The sequence below is a fragment of the Crassostrea angulata genome, chromosome 1 (genome assembly GCF_025612915.1).
Source record: "Crassostrea angulata isolate pt1a10 chromosome 1, ASM2561291v2, whole genome shotgun sequence".
Lineage (NCBI taxonomy): Eukaryota > Metazoa > Mollusca > Bivalvia > Ostreida > Ostreidae > Magallana > Magallana angulata.
Genome location: NC_069111.1, coordinates 29,085,690 through 29,110,408, shown reverse-complemented (window position 1 = coordinate 29,110,408; position 24,719 = coordinate 29,085,690). Strand labels below are relative to the sequence as shown.

At 33.3% G+C, this 24,719-nt stretch overlaps 3 protein-coding genes across 4 annotated transcripts in view; 2 read left to right on the top strand and 1 right to left on the bottom strand.

Annotated features, from left to right (window-relative positions):
- LOC128159496 (40S ribosomal protein S8-like) overlaps positions 1–24,719 on the top strand; it is a 56,379-nt gene that overhangs the window by 9,443 nt on the left and 22,217 nt on the right. The window lies entirely within an intron of this gene.
- On the top strand, positions 831–11,932 carry LOC128159448 (zinc finger protein 235-like). 2 transcript variants are annotated; one of them, XM_052822555.1, is made up of 5 exons: positions 831–1,237; positions 3,484–4,059; positions 4,396–4,554; positions 7,318–7,537; positions 8,421–11,932. In XM_052822555.1, exons 2-5 carry the CDS (start codon positions 3,568–3,570, stop codon positions 9,734–9,736), a joined length of 2,187 nt encoding a protein of 728 aa, XP_052678515.1. In that variant the 5' UTR covers positions 831–1,237; positions 3,484–3,567; the 3' UTR covers positions 9,737–11,932. The 2 variants fall into 2 exon arrangements, with proteins under 2 accessions (XP_052678515.1, XP_052678523.1); XM_052822563.1 differs by having other exon boundaries at positions 833–1,237; positions 7,318–7,402.
- On the bottom strand, positions 12,650–24,527 carry LOC128159486 (glycoprotein-N-acetylgalactosamine 3-beta-galactosyltransferase 1-like). Its single transcript, XM_052822605.1, has 6 exons — positions 24,384–24,527; positions 18,508–18,635; positions 16,270–16,350; positions 15,510–16,051; positions 15,019–15,153; positions 12,650–14,621 (listed from the first exon to the last, which is right to left on the bottom strand). Exons 1-6 carry the CDS (start codon positions 24,395–24,397, stop codon positions 14,436–14,438), a joined length of 1,086 nt encoding a protein of 361 aa, XP_052678565.1. The 5' UTR covers positions 24,398–24,527; the 3' UTR covers positions 12,650–14,435.

The window sequence follows — 24,719 nt, the reverse complement described above, 5'->3', positions numbered from 1 at the left end:
TTTCTATTTTAGTAAATACTGAACATAACTGAACAATTGTTTTAAATGATGGTTGGTTCCAGAATATCTGTTGCTGTTATTTTATATCACAATATTTTTCAATGCTTACTTGGATAGTCTTTATTAAATATTCTAATAAAATTCAACTTTGCTGGTATATAATATGCAAACGTTTATATCAAGTTTTGCAGAAAGAAACTTGAGATATATGTGAACTACATGTAGATCATCACTGTGTTTGTGTTAATAAATATATCCGATGATGAAGCTATACGAAGTAGCTCATCTAGCAAGAACACAAGCGGGATAATTTATATGAAAAATCAAGCGTCAATAAAAAAGAGAAGATAACTGTTTATCTCCGACTGTGTGCGAGATTAAGGCTATGTGGAAAACAAACAAGACGTATTTCTATCTTTCTATTACTTAACTTTAAGAGTCGCAACTTTATTGTAAGTAATTCAATTTACAAATTCCTGAAATCCAATCAACATGAAGTATAAGACAATATATAAAAGGTACTTTTTCCAAAGAAAAAGGTACTTTTTCCAAAGAAAAAGTTCTTACTGGGATTTCTTGAGAAAAAAAACCTTATAAGTGAAAATAACTCTGCTTTACAAAGTATTTTACTTGCGCCTAAAGATGCAGTTTATAGTTAAACACTTTCTTAAAAACGGTTTGATGCCCATCAAAAAACTATATGCATGATATAGATAAATACGTTGTATATAAAATGATAAGGAAGTACAACTGAAAGGAAGCTCTCTCTCTCTCTCTCAAATGTTTTCGTCCAATGCAGTGAATTAAAAAAAACACCAAAAAACCGCATACATGTATTGTGCGCATTTGAATTATTCCAGGTACAAGCTATTGACAGCTACCGACTTTCAGTTTCGATTTCACTTCACACACGTGTAGGTTGTAAACATTGATGTTTTGGGTGGTTTAGACAGTAGATAACTACTTTGATGATTTAGACCATTATGATTCATCACTTTTTATGCCATTTAAAACCTTCGAATGATAGATTTAACAATTTAATGAAAACGACTATCGGGGGATTCCACTCCTCTTTTAGCAAAAGTTGTGACGTAGTGCGCAAATGGGATATCCTCCTCACAACGTAGCGAAGCATTTCCGCTGAATTTCCCTCCCGCTGTACAGGTGGGTGTCGGACCGTATGTTTACTTTCCCACCGGCTATGGAGAGGTGACATGAAACGGTACCGCATACACAGGTAAGCCACTTTCTAATCATTCCACATCTATGTTTTTATATGAATTCTAAAATGACTCCGGGGGTTTCAGCTTAAATGGGGAAATGAATTCCATGGCGAATTTCAACGACGAGAAGTCCCCCGCTGTACTTAATTTTTTTGACATGTCAAGTGAAGTGTGTCGGTTTTATATGGGGAACGTTTCATGGGTTTCTCTCGCCTAAAGCGGGGACAGGTTTTATCAAACCAATTGTTTGCAAGTTGACAGTGTTGGTGTATGTTATTTATAAATATCATCTGTTTCTGCTGCCATCAAGGGTTTTTGTGTTTTTTAATCTATACTATACAATTTTAATAAAGTAAGTCGTTGTGAAATATTAATACCTTGTTCATTTTCAAGTTTGGTATCTGAATCACCGCAATCATTGAAAACCATCGATTTTATCCTGTCTTTTGTTCACCTATGTGTATAGTATCTTTTTGCTTAAAAAAAAAATGCAGGTGTATTATATAATCCGTGCTGTGTAATTTATGGGGGGTTTGAATATAACTCATAATGACATGTGAATTTTTAGAAATCCCTCAGAGTTTGTTCTGGTGCATGCACATGAGGCAATTAATATTTAAAAGAAGGTAATATTTAGAGTATGTAAATCTTGGCTTGGAAGAGAACAATGGCTAAATTACTGTAGCCAAGCCAAGTGTTAATTCAAAGGTCTTTAACAGGTAGCGCTGACAGGAAAATGGAGAATATTACTGTGCCTCAGTAAAGAGGGAAAATTTTGTTCCTGTTTTTATATAAATACTCACTGCAAATTGCAAGTTTTATGAAGGATTTGCTTTATCATACTAATTAAATAAGGGATAAAAAATATTTCATTTTACTATTTATGTTTACAGATATGAAAAACAATTTTTGTTTAATTTGTTGGGAAAATTGTGTTTTTAAGAAATTTAGATAACAAAATTGCAAAGTCATGCAGTTTAGTATAATTTATTTCACCAACATATATTTTCTCTGAAAAAAATATTTCAAAGTATGATATTACTTTTTAAATTGTAATATTTTAATGAAACTACATGTCACATTGAGTAAACAGGTAGCCAGTAAAAGCAACAATTTCATTCTTTCTTTTCTTTATTCACCCGAGAACATGAAGTTCATGTTTAACATAAGTATTTACAAATGAACACAAAAACATGTAAGGATCAAAAGTACATGTACATGTAATACAGGTAAAAAGAATGGGAATACAGTAGGTGTTTAGTTAATTTTTTTTCACGGAGAGTATACTTTGAGAATTTTCTTGATAAATTTTGACAATGTTTTTCTATATCATAAGTAATCATCACCTTGTTAAATTTTATAACAATTATTTCAATTTTTCATAGTATTCAAATCATTATTGTTATTAATCTCTTAATGTTTTCCCTCTTTAATAATTAATATTTTAAAAAAAAAGGAATCAAATTTACCATTTTCATTTTGACATATTTAAAGTTTCTCCTCCTCTATTGTAGTAAATGTGGATAGTTTAACTGAGTTGACATGGTCATTATGTAAAATAGGACCAATCTGTCATTAATCACATCATAATCAATAGGAATTAATTACATTCATAATTATCACCTCACCGTGACTGTTTGACCTGCAGTCAGCTAACTGTCTGTGTTAGGTTGAAAGATTACCTCAGAGAATTAGCCCCAGGGCCCTTGGTCTGTTCTGATTTGGGGTAAGTTTTCCTTCAACATAATTACACCTGTGCTAGCTATATAGTGGGTACATGTCATAAATCAGAGGACATTTTCTCCACTTCAGCCCTCCAGTGAAGAAGGATCTGATATTTGGGCTCTATCTATTGAATTTTTATTATTTTGGCCTTCCAGTTTACATAGCATTATATGGTAATCATCCTTGGTAGTAATAGGATCAAAAACTGTGTGTGAGTATGATTTTTACCGCCAATCAGATAAAACCTTGTAGTTTTGATTTAATATCAGTATTCTGAGGGATATACATTTTGTATATATTTGATTTTTTTTTCGGTTTGTGAATGCTTTGGCTAAGCATTTATGAGGTGTCAGCACTGAAACTGTACTTCGCTTTAAGTTATCATACATTATACTATTATCTGTAGTCAGTTGAAGGGATTTAAAAAATGGGGGTTTAAAAAAAGAAAGATTTTTCTTTTTCTGTCATTGGAATGAAATAAGTGGAGGTAAATTATGTTATTTCTTAAAGGGAGGAATTTTTTTTTCTTTTGTAGAATGCGTGAGGGAAGAGAAACATTATTATTATTATTACGGTAGTTAGTACGTTCTGTGAGAGGAGGAGAAGAAAGACTCAAACCATGAGCATGGAGAAGACGATGCACTACACCTCCGTAAACCATGCTCACCAGGCCATCGAGCAGATCAACCAGCTGCGGAACCGACGAGAACTCTGCGACATCATCCTGCGCTGCAATGAGACCAGAATCTTTGCCCACAAGTTGGTGCTGTCGGTCAATTCTCCCTACTTCAAGGGTCTCATGAACACCCGCTACTACATGGAGCCTGGGTTGTACGAACATCCGCTGAAAGGTGTGGAGGGGGATGCAGTGCAGACCATCGTGAATTTCTTCTACACCGCCACCGTGTCTGTGAACGAGGAGACAGTGTGGGATTTGTTGCCGGCGGCTGCTAAGTTGCATGTTGCTGAGATTCAAAGCTTGTGCAGCAACTTTCTGCTTTCGATACTAGACATTGAAAACTGCCTGAAGATCCATCATATAGCTACGGAATGCTTAGCTTCCAATCTCCTAAAAGAAAGCACCGACTTCATTAAAGAAAATTTTGACAAGGTATTGTCACGATTTTTTTTTGTATTTTTAACCTTCTTTGTCTTCAGAATTAACCTATGGTAATCTGGCATATGGGACATACGTTTATCATCATCTGTATCTATAATCAATGATCAGTAATTAATTATTCATGGTTTTGACAGCATCACATTTAATTTTCAAAAGCATATTTTATGAGAGTCAGCAGTTTTAGGAATTAAAGCAATACACTTTTTTACTAATGATTATTTAAAATGGAAAAAAATCATAATCCTTTTATAAGGAATACATTTACAATAAGTGGAATTTCATTCACACTGTTAACACAGACATTGTATTGAATTGATTTATTTTCAGCTATTGGATGAAGACTGCTTTTTGGACTTGGAGTTCGGAGAGGCCATGCCACACCTGAAACGTCTAGGAGACACGGGACTTACCAACGACCAAGTTCTTCATGCCATCAAGTGTTGGATGGTCGCTGCCATCGATGAAAGACAGGTGTTTGGACCAAAGGTAAGCATTGCCTTAATTCTTAGTTCTTGAACCTAAGAATCTGTGTTTTTATATTCTTGAAGTTGCATGGTGTCTTCCTGTGTTTGATGTATATTAGCCTTTTGGGCTTTTTGTGAATCTTGTAAGATGGTTTTCGAAGTTACTTTGTGTCCTAAGATAAGAGGAAAATTTTCTCGGAAGACATACATTTTTTGAAAAAAGTATGTCCTTTTGGGGAGGAAATGAATACAGAATTATGTATGAGAAAATGTGGGTTAATCATCCCGCAAAGAACTTGGTGCCGCTGAAAGTTTTATTTAAACTAGATTCATTAATAGGAGGTAATTATCATATTTTCACAGTATCATCGGGATATTAAATTCATAAGGCTGACGTTCAGGTGCCCGAATCCCAGGCAGCTAGGCCAGGCTTAGACACGACAAACCCCCCATCTGTGTCGCACACATTTACAAACTTGTACCCCCTCGAGCTATGGCAATGTACAGAGAGATCTGTTGAATTAATCTGATCGTTTTATTCCCTCCGCTCAGCCAAGCAGTAGTAAAACAGTTGAATGTATAGCTAGGGGGTAGACACATAGAATTAAAGGACCCTGTTGACATTGCTAGGGATTGGGCTAGTTTCGTCTCTCTCTCCCTCAAATGCCAGCCAGGTAGAACACTCCAGTGCCTAGGGCATTAGTAGGTAATTATATCACTTGGATGGTATGCATATAATTCCACACCACCGCTCATTTCCTCCCGACGATGTAGACAAATTTTTTTTTTTATCCCCTGAAGGACACGCTCTGCTAAGAATCTACTTGGTCACGGCTGGCTGAACCCAAAAGCGTGGGGATTGAAAAAACATTCCTCATAAGGTATTATGGCAAAGTAAAGCTCTCAGCATAATAGAGAATTTGAAAAGGAGATAGAAAAAAAATTGGCAAAATGAGGTTTTAATTTTAAAACCTTTGTCACCCACTCTCCCCCCTTGAATTGTGAACTTTTTATCTACAACCCTTTGAGGGTAATTTATGCATTGATGTGTGACATGGAAGTGTTAAAACACCTCCAAATCATTTCTTTGCTTTGGGATAATAAAATTAAGAATGATGTGTGAAATAATTTTTTTCTTCCTTGCCAGATTAAAAAGAAATAAAGTGTTTCGTTTGTAAATTTCTAATCAAATTGGAAAGCGATTGATTAGAAACTTAGAATACAATTTTTTTTTGGGGGGGGGGGGGCAGAAAATACCCCCAAAAGTTCATTTAAAAAAAGAGAATTCAACATAAGTTTAAAGGAAACAAATAGAAAACAAATTCACATAAAAGATTTAGAGACAGGAAAATATGGAATGAAAACCAATTTTGTTTTTGATACTTGTTAACAAAGATATTGGGTACCATCCTTGATAGTTTTTGAAAAGTTATTTTTGATGAAACTTCCCTGTATCAATTGATACTCTGTGGTCTGATTTTTTTTAACATATTGCTAATAATGCTTCCCTATAGAAATACTCATATGAGTTTTTAAACAAGAAAATCATACCCGTATTTCTTTTGCATAAAAAATATAAACATTTAGAAAAAAAATCATGTCTCATAATCCTCTCCCATCCCGTTGTAGTGTCTAATTTAAGTTTAGGAAAATCAAAGATAGAAATATACCAGTATGTTCTATTATATATACAACCATTCATTGATCAGACGCAATTCCATATTCAAACAGTAAAATCAGATCCCCAAAGTGCGCATGATAAGTCAGAAAGACAACAATAACAGGAGAGGGATCTAATCAAGGAACCTGCATGTAACGCTGCACGATGCAGCAGGGGTTGTGCAGTAGGATGCACAGTGCACTCAGTGTTGTGCAGTAGGATGCAAGGAGGTGGCCTGACGCGAGTCTGACCCAGGCATTGTCCTCGCGGTGACCCTCCCAGCCCTGTGACCTCACACTTCATTCATGTAAATACATGTAGAATGTGTTAAAAGTGCAAATGGTCATCTTAATTATTTTTGTTATATTGCAGGTGGCTGCGGCCTTTAATAAACAAAATCTTCCATTGATACACACTGCTGAGTGTCAGTCTACACAAGTGCTAATTTTTATTAAATTAACACTATTGGCTGTTTTCCATCTGCCAAAAATTTGTATAAAAACTTCACTAGTAAAAATAAGATAGCTATGAGCATTTCCTTTTTTGGATGGAAGGGGAAAAGAGGGAGAAGGGATTGAGGGTCTTAAACAACAAATAGGAAAGATAAATAAAGATAGCTGTTGGCCTATTTTGTAAATGGCTTTATATATGAAATGTTTTAGGAAGGAAGTTTTATATATTTTTTTTTTTTACTCCATTAGAGTTGTACATGTAATACGATACACTTATGGTTTACTTGTTAAGTTAAACCAGCAAGATATCGTACGAGTATGCCTGTAAGGGGGTTAAAATACATGTATACATGAGAACAGCTCTGTAATTTGAGTAGGGTAACTGCGAAATATCAAACTTATATTTCCAGGTAGATGTTAGCAGTATACTTCTTACTGCTTTACATATAATAGAATATTATACATATAATGAAATTTTTTTTACTGGTTCATATAATTTATGTAAATTATGATGAAATATGTGTGATCTCGTTTGACAAGATTCTATGCGGGGATCCTGTTTGCTTGTTCATGTGTCTGTAGTCATGACCCTTTTCTTTTGGGTATTTTTAGGTTTTTGGGAAGGATAGTAAATAGTGAAATCATTTATTTCAAAATTTTGTTTTATTAACAGATCATCAAGAAGTTTCCAAACCTTGCTGCCAAGCTTGAAGAGTTCATTCCACTAGAGTTCCTTGAAAACGAAAGTGAAATTCAGGGTACGCAAGTGAAAGCTTCAAAGAGAAAGGGACTTAAATTACCCCTGCGTCAAGTTTATACTAGTACCCACAATGACCAATCAGCTGAAAGAACCCCGCTTTTGCCCCACACTAGCACCCCCAAGACTCCTTATGGTAAAAAGTTTTATCTTGACTTGAAAAAAAAATCCAAAGTGACCAATACTCTGTTTTTCCATTAACATGCATGCATTTAATAACTTTTATATTAAAAATGTCTATATATATAGGTATTTTGCATGTCATAATAGAATTAGTGAAAAAAATCCCTGAAAGTAATCTATCACTCCATCGAGGAGTATGGAAAAACAGCTATTTTTGATCAATACATACAGAGCTCATGAAAATTGATATGAACCTGAGAAGTTGGGTTTCGTTTGTTTTTTTTAACCACACCTTGCCAAACAATATTAAGACCAGAATTACAGCCTGAGAGAGGTTGTGTTGAAAAAAGCACTTTTTGCATTGTATGTGTTTCTAATAATCCCCATGTGAAGCAAAAAATCAATGCCATCCACCTCATTTGTACATTGAATTTATTTTTCTCATCAAATTAAGCTTGAAATATGATATATCAGGATTTGTGGTTTACCAATACTTAGCAATATAGAGATGTGCGTAGGTGTTTTTTCGCAGGGGACAATATCAACATTATCTATGCTTAGGTTTTTAATATCTATGATATTACGAGTGTACTATACTTGGACAGTAAATGTACGGGATTGAGTCTCAGCATGCTTATAGAAAACTCGTTTAGTACAAAGGCCTTTAAGTTCATATAAGCAAAATGATGAAATAATGTAAAAGCGGTATTCAAATGTGCAATTTATGAGAAATTTAGACTTTACTAAACTGCAAAAGTCTTTTATCAATAATAAGGCGAAGCAAACATTGCCTTTAAGCCCCCCCCCCCCCCCCCCCAAAAAAAAAAAAAAAAAACTGGTTTAAAAATTTTGTAAATCATAAATGCAATGAAATATTTTTCTTTCTTTTCTTTTAGAAAATGGTATTGGCTCACACAATGGCTCAGACAAGGGAGGGAGTGACAACAGCTGTTCCCCCCACAGCAACAAACCCCAGGGGCCAAGTCAGACCCCCACAGTCCCCAATGGCAAGGCCGAGGAGAATTTCATGTGCTTTGAGTGTGCAGAGGAATTTGATACCAAGGCAGAGTTGGAGGAACATGCCAAGGGCCACAAGGTGTACATAAAGAAAGAGAACATATCGCCCAATCAAAACCATGCTTCAAAGCAGTCCAGCAAAAGTAACAGTCCTAATTCTTTGTCCTATAGCCCTACCCCCACCAAATTCTCAACCCCACCCCCACGGTCATTCAGCCCGTACGAGGACTACATCAAGATGAATGCCAACAAGTCACTTGACTTTAGTAGCAGTCTTTCCAGTTACCTTAACAACACTGATGACTCAGGCGGGTCATATTTTGACCAGTACATGAGAGCTCGAGGACTGGACAGCCCCAGCTTTGGCCAGAGGTACTCCCGATCTCCCACACCCAGTCGTGTTCAGTCCACCAACCCTCTGCTCATTACAGTCACCAGTGGAACAGTGGACGGGAGCGACATGAAGTTCATTTGCCCTGTGTGCGGCAAGAGTTACCTGGACAAGGACTCCCTCAGCAGACATTATGAAACCCATTCTCACTTCCCGTGCAATGTGTGTGGAAAAACGTACAGCACGAAATCAAACCTGCACACTCACATGAAGAAACACTCGGACGACAAAACCTACTCCTGTAACACGTGTGATAAAACTTTCACCAGTCCATCTGTTCTCAAAACTCACTTGCGCACACACACTGGAGAGAAGCCCTTTATCTGTCCAACATGCGGAGTAGCTTTTGCAAAAAACATCCACCTGAAGCGACACTTGTCCATCCACACTGGAATTAAACCCCACGAGTGTAAAGTTTGCAACAAGAGGTTCAGCCGCTCCGACCATCTGAAGCGCCACGTCCAGAGCATCCACACACAGGACAGACCCCACATCTGCTCACTGTGTGGCAAGGACTTCGTTCGCAAGTACGAACTCAACAAACACATGAAGCAGTCACATTGGGGCTTCACAGTGGGAGAGGAGGACCAGGAGATGGATTCCTCCGTTAATGAACCCATGGACACAAGTTCCATGGCCAGCATGCATGCAGCCATGGCGAAAGGGTTCGTTCCGTTCAGTGAATCAAAAGGAGATACTTCTTTAGAGGACGAGGAGAATTCGCCGGGTAAGAAAGGCTTGGTGTCTCCCACCGATAGAATTCCAGTGACCGTCAAGGAGGAGCCTATATCTCCTTCCAAGTAGGGAAAGACATGTAACCTAAGCTACACGAACGACTGGAAATAGAGTCTATCTTTAAAAAAAAACGTATGTTATTTGCACTTGACTTATTCAGAAATGTTATTCATGTTTGTTTGTTTTTTTTGATATTGCATATTTTTTGTATGACAGAAATTATTATTATTATATGAGACATTCCTGTTTTGCTCTGCAAGCCTTATTAATACTACATTGCCTAGTCTGCATAAAGGGAAGTAACTCAATATTTTTTACTGGAGCCTTGTGGCTGTTGTGTTTTGTTTGCCTTTTAATAATTGGAAATAGAGATGTTACCCATGTATGCATAGTTTTCTTGCATGTTACAGATTATGTTGACAGAATCTCAGAGATATAATTTATTTTTCCTTGTTATTTTTCAAATGCATAGTTCTATTTACATGAAGTAGCTTGCCTAGATTTTTTGAATAAAGATTTAACATTTTATTATTATTTGATCTTAGCATAATGAATCTATATTTGAAAAGATGTTTAAAAAGAACTATAAAAGTTTTGCCATTCTTTCTGATTTTATATCATCTTTTTCCTTCTTTCTTTAAAAATAACTTCCATGACAACTATCTCATACAAGTATACATTCCAAGATGTTTTTACCTTTTACTAAATCAAAGAAGCAACATTTATTTATGTAAAATAAATGCTCTGCAACATAAATTTCTTCTAATTTTCAAATATATGTCGATCCATAAATTTTAAGATAGATGATTTCTTATCAATAAGAAAAATATATTTGTGTCAGACATATATGTAATATAAAATTAGAGTTAAATGATACTATTTTCATTAGGTATATATATATCAGTGTATTGCCTATCCAATATGTAGTCATGTTGTTATTTTTTGTGACGTTTGAACCACTTGGGCTTTCATTGAAGAGATGGGGATGTCCATGACATGTTATGTGTGTGCAAGTTCACTCTTGTTTTGGCTGTAGAGAAATGCTCAATTTTATCAGAGAGTTCTATATGATTTTTTTTTGTTAAGTGCTTCATATGTTTATTTTTCATAGTTTTTGTGACATAGTTATTCTTATTTAATCTGGTCTTGTTTTCAAGTGTAATTTCTCTGTGCACATGTTTATTTTTTTTTCTTGTGTGTGTAATTTATTAATATTGTGGATGACAACAGAAAAGAACATATATACCTATATATATATACAATGCATTTATTTCTTGTTTCATGTCTTTCATCTTGCATTCAGCTCTTAGCTGGCTGTAGATAAGTGGATTTATTATTATGGTTTAGTTTTTTTTTTGTCGAGATTATAAAAGTTATATTAGCTATACATTCCAGAACTTAAATATTGTCATTGATAAAGAGAAATGTGTTTAACTTATTGGACTCAATATTTGTATTGGTTATCCAGATTTAATATAAGGTGTACAATAAAATTGAAATATTTTGATAATAGCCTACATGTTGATTTCTACTTATCAGCTGTTAATTCTAAGCCATAAGGATATATCTCACAAATGGAAGAACTTTTAAACAGTTATGGCTTTTATTTTATTTTTAAAAAATTCATAAATACTTATTGAAAAATTCTTCATTTTAAATGTAACAAATTATGGCTTGAAATTAAAATTGTATTTAGAAATATAAAAAAAATTGCAAAAGATGCTGCTAAAGTGCTAAACTTCAGACTAGACATGACTATGTTTTGAACTGTAACCTCTCCCCTTTTCTGTTCAACATTTGTGGCATATGAATTGGTGAAAATTACTGAACAGTAGCAGTGCTTTGTGAATAGTCAAGGACATGTATTTACAGAGTTTTAAGGTACCGGTAATGCAACATCTGTGCAACGTAAGATTTAACTTTTTAGATGATTTTTTAAAAACATTTATTTGAATCTGTGAAAAATATGTGAAGTGCTCATTGAACCAATTATGTGTGCAAATCAGGTATACATTCCACCGTACAACCAAGAGAAAGAAAAGAAATATTTTGCTCTCAATTGTATATTTTTCTTGCATATTTTGATAAATCTGTGTGTCAAGGTGGACTCCATTGTTATACTGAATTTGACTGCTCCCTGAGATTATGTCGTTACACTGTGTTTTATAATGTTTTGTTTTTCTCTGTGAGAACGTTTTCTTTGTGACCGTGAAGATTTGTTCATAATTCTGGTCAAGTATTAAAATTTCTTTAAATGGAACATTCTATCGTTTTTGTCATTTTGATATCATTGACAACAAGGTTCAACACTAAAGGTTCGTACAAGATAGCTGGGAACTGACTGTAGGACTTTGAGAGCTTTGTGCCTCAAATCTTTTTGTACACCTTGTGTTGTACAATCTGGTTAGAAGTATCTTGCCTTGAATCTTTGGCATACGGAATTATAGTTCTAGACAACTTAATTTTCAATTAAGGACCAAAGTTTCAACAACAAAAAAAGTTCAAAAGGGCTGAAATTCCAAGAAAAAGATAAGTATATAAAATTGGAATTTCCTGATAATAAGTACATGTACAAATTCTGTCCTAAATACCTACAGAGTTTCAATAAGTTCTGTGCAGAAGTTAAAGAAGCTGCGTCTAAGTTCTGATTACCAACTGTTCATTACAATATTCAAAATAGGACCAAATTTAAGTTCATCAGGGTCGAATTTCCCAGAAAAAGAAAGGAATTGAAATTTCCTGGTAATATGCACATCTACACATTGTCTTTAATACCTATGAAGTTTAATGAAATTCTGTGCAGCAGTTTAAGATGAGTTACGCTTACAAAAAACAGGACTGACTGATGGTCTGACTGACCAGTCAAAAACACGATACCCCTCACAACTTTGTTGCATTGGTTAAAATTACATGCGTTAGATTGCTTGAGCCTTTAATAAAATTTCTTCAATGCAATACTGTTACAGAAAACAAAATAAGTAATTATATTTACATTTTATTTCTTCACAACATGCATTGAAAAACAATAGCTAAATATGTAAGTAACATATCACAAGTACTTTGAATGGTATACATTTCAGACATAGATATATGTCTACATGTATTAGAGTTGCTGTAGTTAATTGGCGTATAACTTGCATACATTGCCATATAGCATAAGTTAAACAGTAATTCACAATAATTGTGGTAATGGTGGTAGGCAGGTTATATAAGTGTAAAGTGGATGAAAAAATATCAAACAGACAAACAAAGGCAGTAATTTTATAAACTTAATTTACGCTTATTCATGTCTGATGGTAAAGTTATTCCTTATCAATTTATGATAAGTTTACTTATCAATAAGGCTTTCCTATGTTTACTATATACAGTCAAACTTTGTTATCTCGAACTAGATGGGGCTATTGAAAAACTTCGAGATATCCGAATATTTGAGATATCGAGGGTAATATACATAAAAAATAGGTGGTTGGGACTTAAAAATCACTTCGACATATCCATTGTATTCGAGATATCGGTGTTTGAGATATTGAAGTTTAACTGTATGTTAATATGCAACACTGGTGTGCATGCCAGCACAATCTGGTTAGTAGAGATTAATTAATTACCCAAATGTTTCACAATAAATCAACACCATTTACATATTTTCTTATGACTAGAAATGCATTAACTGAGATAGCATGTCCACCATTGATCAATTCATGAACTGAAATGAAGATAAAAGGAATAGTTGTTCTGATGATACTGAGCATTAGTAAATAAATAATAAAAAACCCAAACCCATAAATAATATATATTGCTGTTCTTAAAATATAGCACATCAATAAGTTTACAATTTGATCAGATTTCTTCCCCCACCTCCAAACAAACACACCCACTCCCCCCCCCCCCCCAAAAAAAAAAAATTCCCCACACACAAATTGGGGGTCCTCTGTCTTATCGTTGTGACCTATGTAAAAAAAAATTCCACAGAGTAAAATACATGTACTTTTGATGTGGGGACACCATGACAATTATAAAACATTGATGTGTGCTACTGTAAGCAATTGTTAAAAACAAAAATCTCCAGATTGGAACCTGATTTGTACCAGCATATATGTTATGACGCCCACAACGAGACTTTGGAATCAATCACATTCATACTGCAGATCATATCAGAGGGTGACAAAATGTGGAATGGGAAAAAAGTTGGACAGAGTAGCTAAGTGAGAGAAAGACTAAAGGATGAACACAGAAAACATCTATGGATCAGCCCAGTTTTACTGGTGGGGAATTCATAAAATCTACACAGTCTCATTGAATTACATTCATGTGAAATTGTGTACAAACATTATCTGGAATTCCATAGTCACAAGTCATTAACTCGTGACACTATCCTAAATTTATAAGTGCAAAATATATGATAAATAAATATCACATGTATGTACATGTAGGGTAAAATAAGCCCAAAAAAATATGTGTAAAATCAAGTGAAAACAAAAACCACGTTACCAACATGAACTTAGTATGGATTCATATTGTATTCATGATTCTTTTCACACCGTTAGTTTTGTAAAAATGTTTCATCTTGTTAGTTTGCATAACCCGTAACAAGATCACGTTTAAAATAAATAATGTATAACTTATCATTTTTAACCAGCACCATTTCAAATATTCTCAAAATTAAGCCATGTGGATGAATGAGGCAAAATTGAATATTGAAAGGAGCTAGGGGGGACTTCTCTCTGTAAATACATTAATTAAAAGTTATCTAATGAATAAATAAGTTCATTTATATCTTATTGTCGATCACATCTTTAGGCGGAACTTTCTTGACGGGGAAGAGATCGCTGGGAATGTTCTGAGGAAGGTTCCTCCCGTACACGCTGGTCCTGTACAGCAGCTGGTGGACGAATATCATGGCTCCCGCGTCCACATGGTGGAAACTGATCAGGAACTGGCTACAACAGTTACTACCCTGTAACAAAGTCAATGTACATGTTATATATAGGTGAATTGAGTGATATCATATAAGACTTATCACATAAATCAAATGATGAATGTACATGCTATGATATATATGGAATACTCTTAATAATATAGGCATAAAATTGATCACTGCGAACTGCATATAAAATTGAATTATATATATGTTTCATATTACTCTCAAAAATATCAGCTCAAAAATCAAATTTAAGATAAGCAATTTGGGCATTTTTGAAAGGGATTTGAAAATAAATTAATGTACCGATAATCAAGGAAAAAGAAGGAGAAACATGTACCGGTACATTGAATTACAAGTAGAACCTTCAAATTGTTCACCGTAAACTTTATATACAAGGTACACTTCTTGACAATATTCTAAAATAACTCACATCCTTCATTGGATCTCTGGAATATGACACAAGGTATTTTGGGAATGTCCCCCATACATGTTGCCAAATTTTATCTGTATGGAATGTCTGTCTTTCGAATCTGTCAATTGAACTCAGCACTGGTACCCCACTGGCCTTTAAAAAATGAACGCACAGTGTAAGTAGCAATACCGGTAATCAGAATCATTGAATAATAAATCATAGTACTCTTCATGATTAGAAAACTATTCTTTAGATACTCGTATACATGGGGTATGAATGAGAGTTACAATGCCTTGTAATAGATCCTTAAAATATGTACATGTAAAACTATACCAATCATGATATGAATTTAATTTTTCTGGATTAGGAATAAAGGATAGATTGAAGTCAAACCAGTTTGTAATCTTTACTCTATGAATGAAGAGTGCTAGAGCTGGCTATGACCTGAAAATGAACACAGAAAACTTAAGAAAAAACTAATGCAGTATGTAGTTAAGTATGATGTGTACCTCTAAGCATTGTCCAATGTATTTATCCTCTATCTCACCATCCTTTTTACACCTCTCTTCATCCATCTGGAATCCTTTCTCCACCAAATCTTTAACCCCCTTCCGACTGACCACATAACCTGCACCCCCTGAAGCATAACCTTGGTGCATGAACTTCTGGAAATGGTATCCTAGGTAACCAGGTTTGTTGGGGTCATGATGGGACAGAACATAACGGAGGTTTTCCATGACTAGATAAGTGTCATCATCTGCTTTCAGAAACCAGTCATAGTCATCCAAATAGTTATCATAAGACACCTTAAAGGCGTGTCTAACTTTTGCCGTGAGATGGCTGGATCCTTCTCCTATATGACAGGTGCTTAGGAAATGGGGATTGTTTTTGTCAGGGGGACAGAGCACAAACAGAACACGGTTGCAGCGCTGCCCCCATGTTGCATTCACCACTGGAATAGTTTTGTCCAGTTTGCTTGATGTTGTTATCACAAAACACAAGATTTTCACTTTCTTGAATAGTTCATCTGCTTTTGTTGTGTCCACATATACTGTGAAAAAAACCCAAAACAAATGACAGCTAGACAATACATCAATTTTTATTGACATCAATTTTCATAGATATTTAAAAATAACTTGTGGACAATGGCTATACTAACTTTATATATTATTTTGTTAATTTCTGAAGGTCCACTCAACACCCAAATTTATGAAAATTGGTGCTAAGCAATGTTAAGTTTTTTTGTTTTTGTTTTAATCATATACTTACATGTAGATTCATCACTGTACTCCTTAGCTAGTCTCTTGTAGTCAAATGAACGGAATAGAGACCTTGCAAATATCACAAAGTCTGAAATGCAAATAAAAGACAAATCATGACTAGTACATATCTTTGTATCAAGCTTTGATTTCCTACCTAACCACAATTTCCTCTATTCATAATGTACCCCCCCCCCTTTTGGGGTGGAGAATGGAGGGGGAGGGGTAGGGTGATTGATAAAATTATGATAAAAAAGGAAATCAGGGTTATTTTATCGCAGAGATAGACTTCTCTGCAGATCAAGAAATGTTACAGTTGAACTGTCTCTTTGAATAAGTAAAAGCGATTCAATATTTAATGAGCTATATTGCATGACTTTCATACATTATGATACAATTTTACATAGTGCTGAAGGGTGCTGTCCCATTTTAAATATGTGACATTTTTTAGGTTTCATTCATTGCGTTTGCAAATTTTTTTTTTCATAAGCTTTGTTATGTTATTCCTATATATAATGAAATTCATGCAATGGTGGTTAAGTGCATTTTTGCAATAAAATTTTGTGGAAACATAACTTCAATTTTTGCCAGAAAGTAATATAAATTTGAAGAAACATGGTGAACCAATGATTTTTGTTTCAATATACCGGTACTGTAAATTCCATATTTAATGGGAGGAATCAATATCAATATATTTAAAGTTAGAATAAATGTTAAAAGAGAAATGTTGTCACATACAACATGACTCCATGCAATACTTGTTAGCATTTTTTTATGCTATCAACTTTCAAGTTGTTTCAGGATCCAAACTCAATTTCTTTGTCTAAAATTTGATACTATTGGTAATAAATAATTCAAACACAAAATAAAATCGAAATACAATTGTTGCACAGGTAAGTACCACTCCCATATTCAGAGAAACATGACTAAACCTTTCAGACAAGCACTATCAGTAAAATTTATTAAAGTGATTTTAGAAGTGTGTTTATTCAAGCTTAAATTTTACTCTTAATGGGGGTTGGAAAGAAAGAGGTTGGAAAATTGACAGACATTTTGAAAAAAAATAAACATATCATTTTTTAAAATTAGAGAGTAAGGTAAACATCTTAATCCATTATAATAAGCCAGATCATGTTCAATGGTCTTTTAATATATGATTTTTTTTCTGTAGTTTGAAAATCTATTCCCATAATGCAATTAAAGTACATACATACATACATACATACATACATACATACATACATACATACATACATACATACATACATACCATACCATACCATACCATACCATACCATACCATACCATACCATACCATACCATACATACCATACCATACCATACCATACCATACCATACCATACCATACCATACATACATACATACATACATACATACAATACATACAATACATACAATACATACATACAATACATACATACATACATACATACATACATACATACATACATACATACAATACATACAATACATACATACATACATACATACATACATACATACATACATACATACATACATACATACATACATACATACATACATACATACATGTACATACATACATACATACATACATACAATACATACAATACATACATACATACATACATACAATACATACAATACATACATACATACATACATACATACATACATACATACATACATACATACATACATACATACATACATGCATACATACATACAATATATACAATAGTACATACATACATACAATACATACATACATACATTATCAAGTACCTACATGTATTATTATGATTATATAATAACCCTATTTTCTCCCATCTCAAAATATTTTTGTAATTTTAACCCTCAACAAGTAAAATTGCTACAAACATGTATGCCCTGATACCAACACATTCAAAATGTCAATGTTTTAGAATAACTTACTTCCAAAAAAGTGTGAGAAATGTAACAATAAGCCTCAGTTGTGAGATTATGATTTCTGGTGATGTAATACATGTACTATTAAAGACAATTACAGTAAATGCAATCTAATTAAAATTAGATCTTTATTCTTCTTCTAATAGTCAGATTGCTAGCGATTGTGATTGCAGTAAACCATACTTATAGCATGATTTATAAGCATTGGACAACTTCATAATTTCACAATTCACAATTTATACCTGAGGAAAAGACAAGGCTTAAGAGACCAATTTTCAGACATAAGATGAAATCTGAGAAAAACAACTTTACAAACCTTCATTCTGAACTGCAATTAACACAAGTACCCCAGCAAACACCACCAGTAAAAAACAAAATATCAAAAGTTTTCCCCAATGGTTCTTCAGTGACCTTTTCAGCTGTTGAATGGTTGGGAATCTAAACCTAATATTGAAAAGAAATTTGATTATTTTGATACAAAAAACTAAGAAAAGGAATTTGTACATGTCAAAGAATTCAGTTCTCTCAGAAAATTAATTCGCCAAAATACTGTATACAGGGAAATATTCACCCCGTTTCATTTTCGGCCCTTTCACTCTCGTTGTCATTGGGCGAATTTAAGACTGGACGAATTACAGTGTCTTCAATTCTTTCTCTTTTAATACAAATTGCTGGGCGAATTCAAGACTGGGCAAAAATGTTTGGAAGTGTAAAAGGGCGAAAATTACACGGGGCGAAAATAACCCTGTATACCGTAGTAACAGTTCCATCATGATAGTCATACATTTAACACTGACATTGATAACAAATATCAATACTTCAAGACATGCCTTACTGGAACTTTAAACTTACACCTGTGTCCAAATTTTATAATTCACATTTCAAATTTGACAAAAATTCCATCTGATTCAATACATCATATATCATTTATCAGACAACAATGAAGGGCCCTCAAGGGGCAACTTGAGGATTGTGCATACAAAATTCAATGTACATAAAACATTCCATAAACATATACAAGAGGGAAATATTTGGATGATTGAAAGAGCTAGGAAAGACATGAACATTTATTAAGTACATGTATATATATGTATGTTTCTATATACTCAATACAATGTCTTCTGTATATTTATGTTAAACACTATACATGAATATGTCAAAAATGGATGGATGCCATTGGATGGATGGATGGATAGATAGATAAGCAATAACTTAATCAAACCTTTCTATTAGTACACTGGTAAGATCAGTTCTGGGTGTGTTCAGAACTATCAATATCGGTAGCTTTTATTTTCTGAAAAAGTAAGCCAACTTATCTGTTGAAGTGCATCTCATGCCTTGTTTTTGTTGTTTATTTAAATGTTCAAATGCACAGAATTTAAAGGGACTTGGACACAATTTGAGGTCAAAAATTTAATTTTTATTTTTTATGTATAAAATGGTTTATTGGAGCATTTTAAATGATTGACCAAACTATTAAATGTTAAAGTCAAGATACAAGCAAGATACAGAGGTAAGAATTGATTGTTATGTAAACAAAGCTTGAGTCTTATAGTTGTTTACAAAAAATGTAATGTGAAAAAATTACCATTTCTTAGACAAAATCACATGTAAAAAAAACAATTTTACCTAATTTAATATCTTCTTTAATACTATTATCAACAAAAGAAAGTTACATTTGATTGAAATTTACACCAATACAACGAATATGTAAAAAATGACAATATTCGAGCTTTGTTTACAAAACAAAGAATTATGAACTATGTATCTTGCTTATAATTTGATATTTGAGTTTCCAATTTTGACATAGCACTATAAACTTTTATATTTATCAGTATATACATTGAAAATGGAAAAAAAAATTGAAAATTTTAAGTCAAATCGTGTCCAAGTCCCTTTAAAAAGAAGTCTAAAGGTGTATCATTCTGTAAACTTATGAAGTACACATGTTAGAGTCATTGCCCTTCAGTTAACAATACCTCTTTCTTCAAAAAACGTCATCCAAACAAAAAAATTGAATTCCATCTGGTAGGTAAACTAAGGGTGCAGTACGGGCATTTGACCATCAAATGGGATAAAACCACCAATCCAATGGGTAGTTCGAAATATCTGACATTTTCCTGGCTTTTTTAACGATTTTGATATTTTACAATTGCCAGGAAAATGTCAGAACAGGTGCCAATACAAACACGAGGCCCATGGGCCACATCGCTCACCTGAGCAACAATGGCGAACTACATTGACTTAACACACTTTACGGTCAGACGCGACCTATATTCCATTTTTTCTATTTTTTCCTATCTCCACAATGTGAAGATTTCCACCAAGTAATTCCATAATTATATTTTCCTGTTATATGATACTTTTTTTATTTAGATATAAAGTGTTCAATTGAAAATATATACTATGACTTTATTTATAAGCATTCAAATGCATTTTGCATGCTATTTTAAGGAAAATTCTAAATATTGTAGCTCTAAAAAAAGCCTGGTAATAAACCTTGAATTTTTGGGAATTAACAGGTTTAAATGTTAATAAATAAGGAATAATTTATCATTGACAAGGAAAATTATATAAAATTGAGGAACGTCTCGTGTGTCCTTAAATAATTAAGAACAGTAAAATTTAATATTTAGCAGAGTTAAGTACCATGATCATTTTCTGACCTAAAACTCAATATTTTAAAAAGGGGTAGGGGTGAAAATATTATTGTGATATATTAATTATATATAACACCGGTATATTATTTCCTACAGTTTTTGCAAATATGTGAACAGTATTAGCTCATTTCAGATAAAAAAAATCATACATTTCCTAAGACGTATATCAGTTAAAAAATCAGCACCCATTGTGGGCCTACCTTATTGTGTGTAATCATAATTTGAACATTTTGAATCTACACAATTAAAGGATGCCAACATTTTATTTCATTAATATGTTGTCTTAGAGGTCATGCAATGCATATTTATTTTATATGATGAAAAAACTGGAAAAGGTAGTTACCATTTACCTGCAATATTTCTTGTTTGGTATATTGGTATTTATGAAAAAAAATATCGAACTTAAATTAGTGTAATTTTCATTTTCCACATCTAAGTGAATATTTTTAGTGTGTTTATTTAAGATGCCAAGCTCTATGAATATACCATGCAGATGAGATACATTTCATTTTCACAGCTGATATCTCATATGTGAAAGTTAACAAAGATTGACGGACAGAGAATCGCCAGCTAGTCTGGAAGGCAGTACGCAGTGTTTGAACTCTGTGGCAAAAGTTGCTAAGGCTACAGTAAAAAACTTAATTGGTCTTCCCTTAAATAATTGTTTACCTGATGTAAACTTGTGTGACGTTTTATATCCATACTCACTTGATCGATAAAAACATTTGACTGGAAAATGTTGTCACATGATGTGTTAAAAAGCTACATAATTTAATGTATTGTCAGGCATGCAGGTATCAGTTCTGTACTAAGGCCCATTAATTATTTCATATTCCCTCAAAAACAAAAAACGGCTACAAACCAAGATAATTTTCTGCTGCAATATTTTCTTTAAAATAATGATAATGCACGGATATCCTCATAAATATAATGTGTCATAACTGTTTAAAAGAAGTTTTTATTTACTCGTTTGAAAAATACCAAAATTGTTGCAGATTTCAAATAATTTATCAAATGAGAAAGTACCCCAGAAAGTAGTTATAGCACATCATCCTTTTGATTTTTCTGTACAGAAGTATATAATGTTTAGCAAGACAATTCCAATGATCAACAAACATTTCAGTGTCAGTCGTAGAGTGATAGGCAACTTTTAAAAACTTATCCAATTTGTTTAATTTCATTTTTTAATGCAGTCATACATTATATAGATAAAATGTTTTGTAATTGAGTTAGCCAGGTGACACAAAATCAGTTTATGCACTGTGTATTTTGGAGAAATTAGTCCTACCCTTAATCCGAGATTCCTCTGACTCTTACCCCCGCTTTTATATTGGGACGCACGTCCCAATATAAAAGCGGGGGTTAGAGTCAGAGGAATCTCGGATTATCCTACCCTATGACCCAATTACAACAGTTTTTAGTTTTGAAGATAACTGTAAACAAACGGTTTTGCATTAATTTGGCAGAGTTATTAAATAATTACAAATTACCTTCTAATTGTAGTATCAACAAGAAATGTAATGATTATCGATTGTAATTTTCAATGCACGGTATATGTGTTTGCATCACCCATATTTATAACCTCTAAAGATAAGACAGTCGCGGGTGATTAATCACAACATGGTTTAACTGAGGTTGTGAAAACGTCTTTCCAAATTCATAAACATCTTTTTATTGTCTTTGGATTTAATTTACACGATTATGAACTCGGAAAACATGGCTACTTCAAATTCTCTTTCGGAGGAAATTCCGGCGAAGTTACCGATCAAAAATCAATTATTTCAACCAAAGTCGCTCCCTTGTTTGATCCTTGTTGGCACAATTAGAAATTAATAAACTATAAAAACAGAGGGAAATGCACTTTAGTACGTTGTTAATGCATCAGATTTTATCATTGTCACAGGTAAACAATCAACTGCCTATTTACCGAAGTCTATGTTCCAAATACAAGGCAATTTTTACCAAGTTAAAAAGCAAAATGAAATGAAAAAATCAAAACAAGCTATAAACCACCCTCACAAGTAAAAATGACAACGCGTTGAAATATTTAACCTCAATTTACTTCACAATAATCGGCACCAATGTTATTTCCATGTTTCATAGATTATATTCGCACGTGAACTGTTGCACAACAAACTGCCAGCTTCGAACAAAGAACCTCTTTTTCGAGATGCGGTAGACTGGCGATGCCTGTCATAAGACCAGTCTATCGCAATGAATTGCCAGTCTAAGATATATGGAATAACGAGCCATTCTTTATTAGTATTTTCGCAATTATCTCAAATTTGGAACAGAAATCGCCTATAATTTTTGCAATTTATATTTTCCTTTCCCTAATGATGATTTATGCTAAATTATGTTAAGATTAACTCAGTAATTTTTGAGAAGAAGATTTTTTAAAATGCACCCCCCTTTTTTACAGTTTCGAGGATTTCTCCGCTTTGAATACAATCTGGCCTATTATTATTGCAATTTATATTCACCTTCTTATAAGGATGATTTGTGCCAAATTTGGTTAAAGTTAGCCAAGTGGTTTTAGAGAAGAAGATCAAAATGTAAAAAGTTTACAGACGGACAGACGGACGGACAGACGGACGGACGGAGGGACAGACAGACGGACGACGGACAACTGGTGATTAGAAAAGCTCACTTGAGCTTTCAGCTCAGGTGAGCTAAAAATGAAAATTTGCCACTTCCATTTGGATCAGGTGATAAGTTGAAACAAATGTTTCACTCACTGCTCACTAATATTGCTTTTATGTTTCCTTACATGGCTGATGCAATAAACAGGCTGTTGAACACATTCTATTGAACTGTAGAGATTTAAAATGTTTTGCTTTTGTGCATTTCTGAAATCTTGCGAGAAAAAAAGTCAACAACACTATTGTTTATCAGTGTTATTATCAAACCTTGAAGTAAAATTATACTTTATGTAATTTTTTATATAATTTTATATTTTTGAGTTTAAATCTATACCTATTTAAAATCGAGCCTGAAATGCCATTTTTAGTTGGAGGCAGTGAATTTCCAGTTTTCATAATGACATAAATTCTAAGCAGACGATTTCCTGGCAAGTAAAATATCAAAATTAAAAAAAAGCCAGGAAAACGTCAGATAATTCATACTGTAGTCTGTCCCAAGACATTTATGTAACACACTTGGACAATTTTCAATAAATATATATATATATATATATATATATATATATATATATATATATATATATATATATATATATATATATATATATATATATATATGTGTGTGTGTGTGTGTGAAAGAAGTGCAATTAAAATTGATGAAAGGGAAAATTTTCAAGATATCTTTATTGACATGTGATCATTTTTCACTCAAAAAATTTCACAGTCTAGAGGGGATGTTCCAACTGAGAAATCTTGGAAAATTTTCATACTGATAAATATAGAGTATTTAGGCAAATAAGAATCGAGGACATCCTGGGACAGACTCTAACCGGTGGGCTGTGCCCAACCTACATGTATAAATTTAGAGAATAAAATGTAAGTACCAGTACCTGAAAACATTCATGTTCCTCAGTAATCCTTTGCACAACCTTTACCTCTGTAACACGCAGTTAAGAAAATCTAACCCAGAAGCACGTTAAAAATTAATGAAGTTTTAGCATGTTGATCACTAGGTCTATCAATATCTCAAACAGGAAGTAGAATTTGAGGTCATTAAAATAACTTTGTTAACGGTCAAAGTTACAAATTCCGGAGCATTTAATTATAGTAAGAAAAAATCAGGAATAAAAGAATAATTTTCACAAACAATCATCCATTTGATAAAAAAATATATTCAGCTTTTAAATGTCCTTGTAAACAAAATGTTAAAGTATAAAAATAAAAGC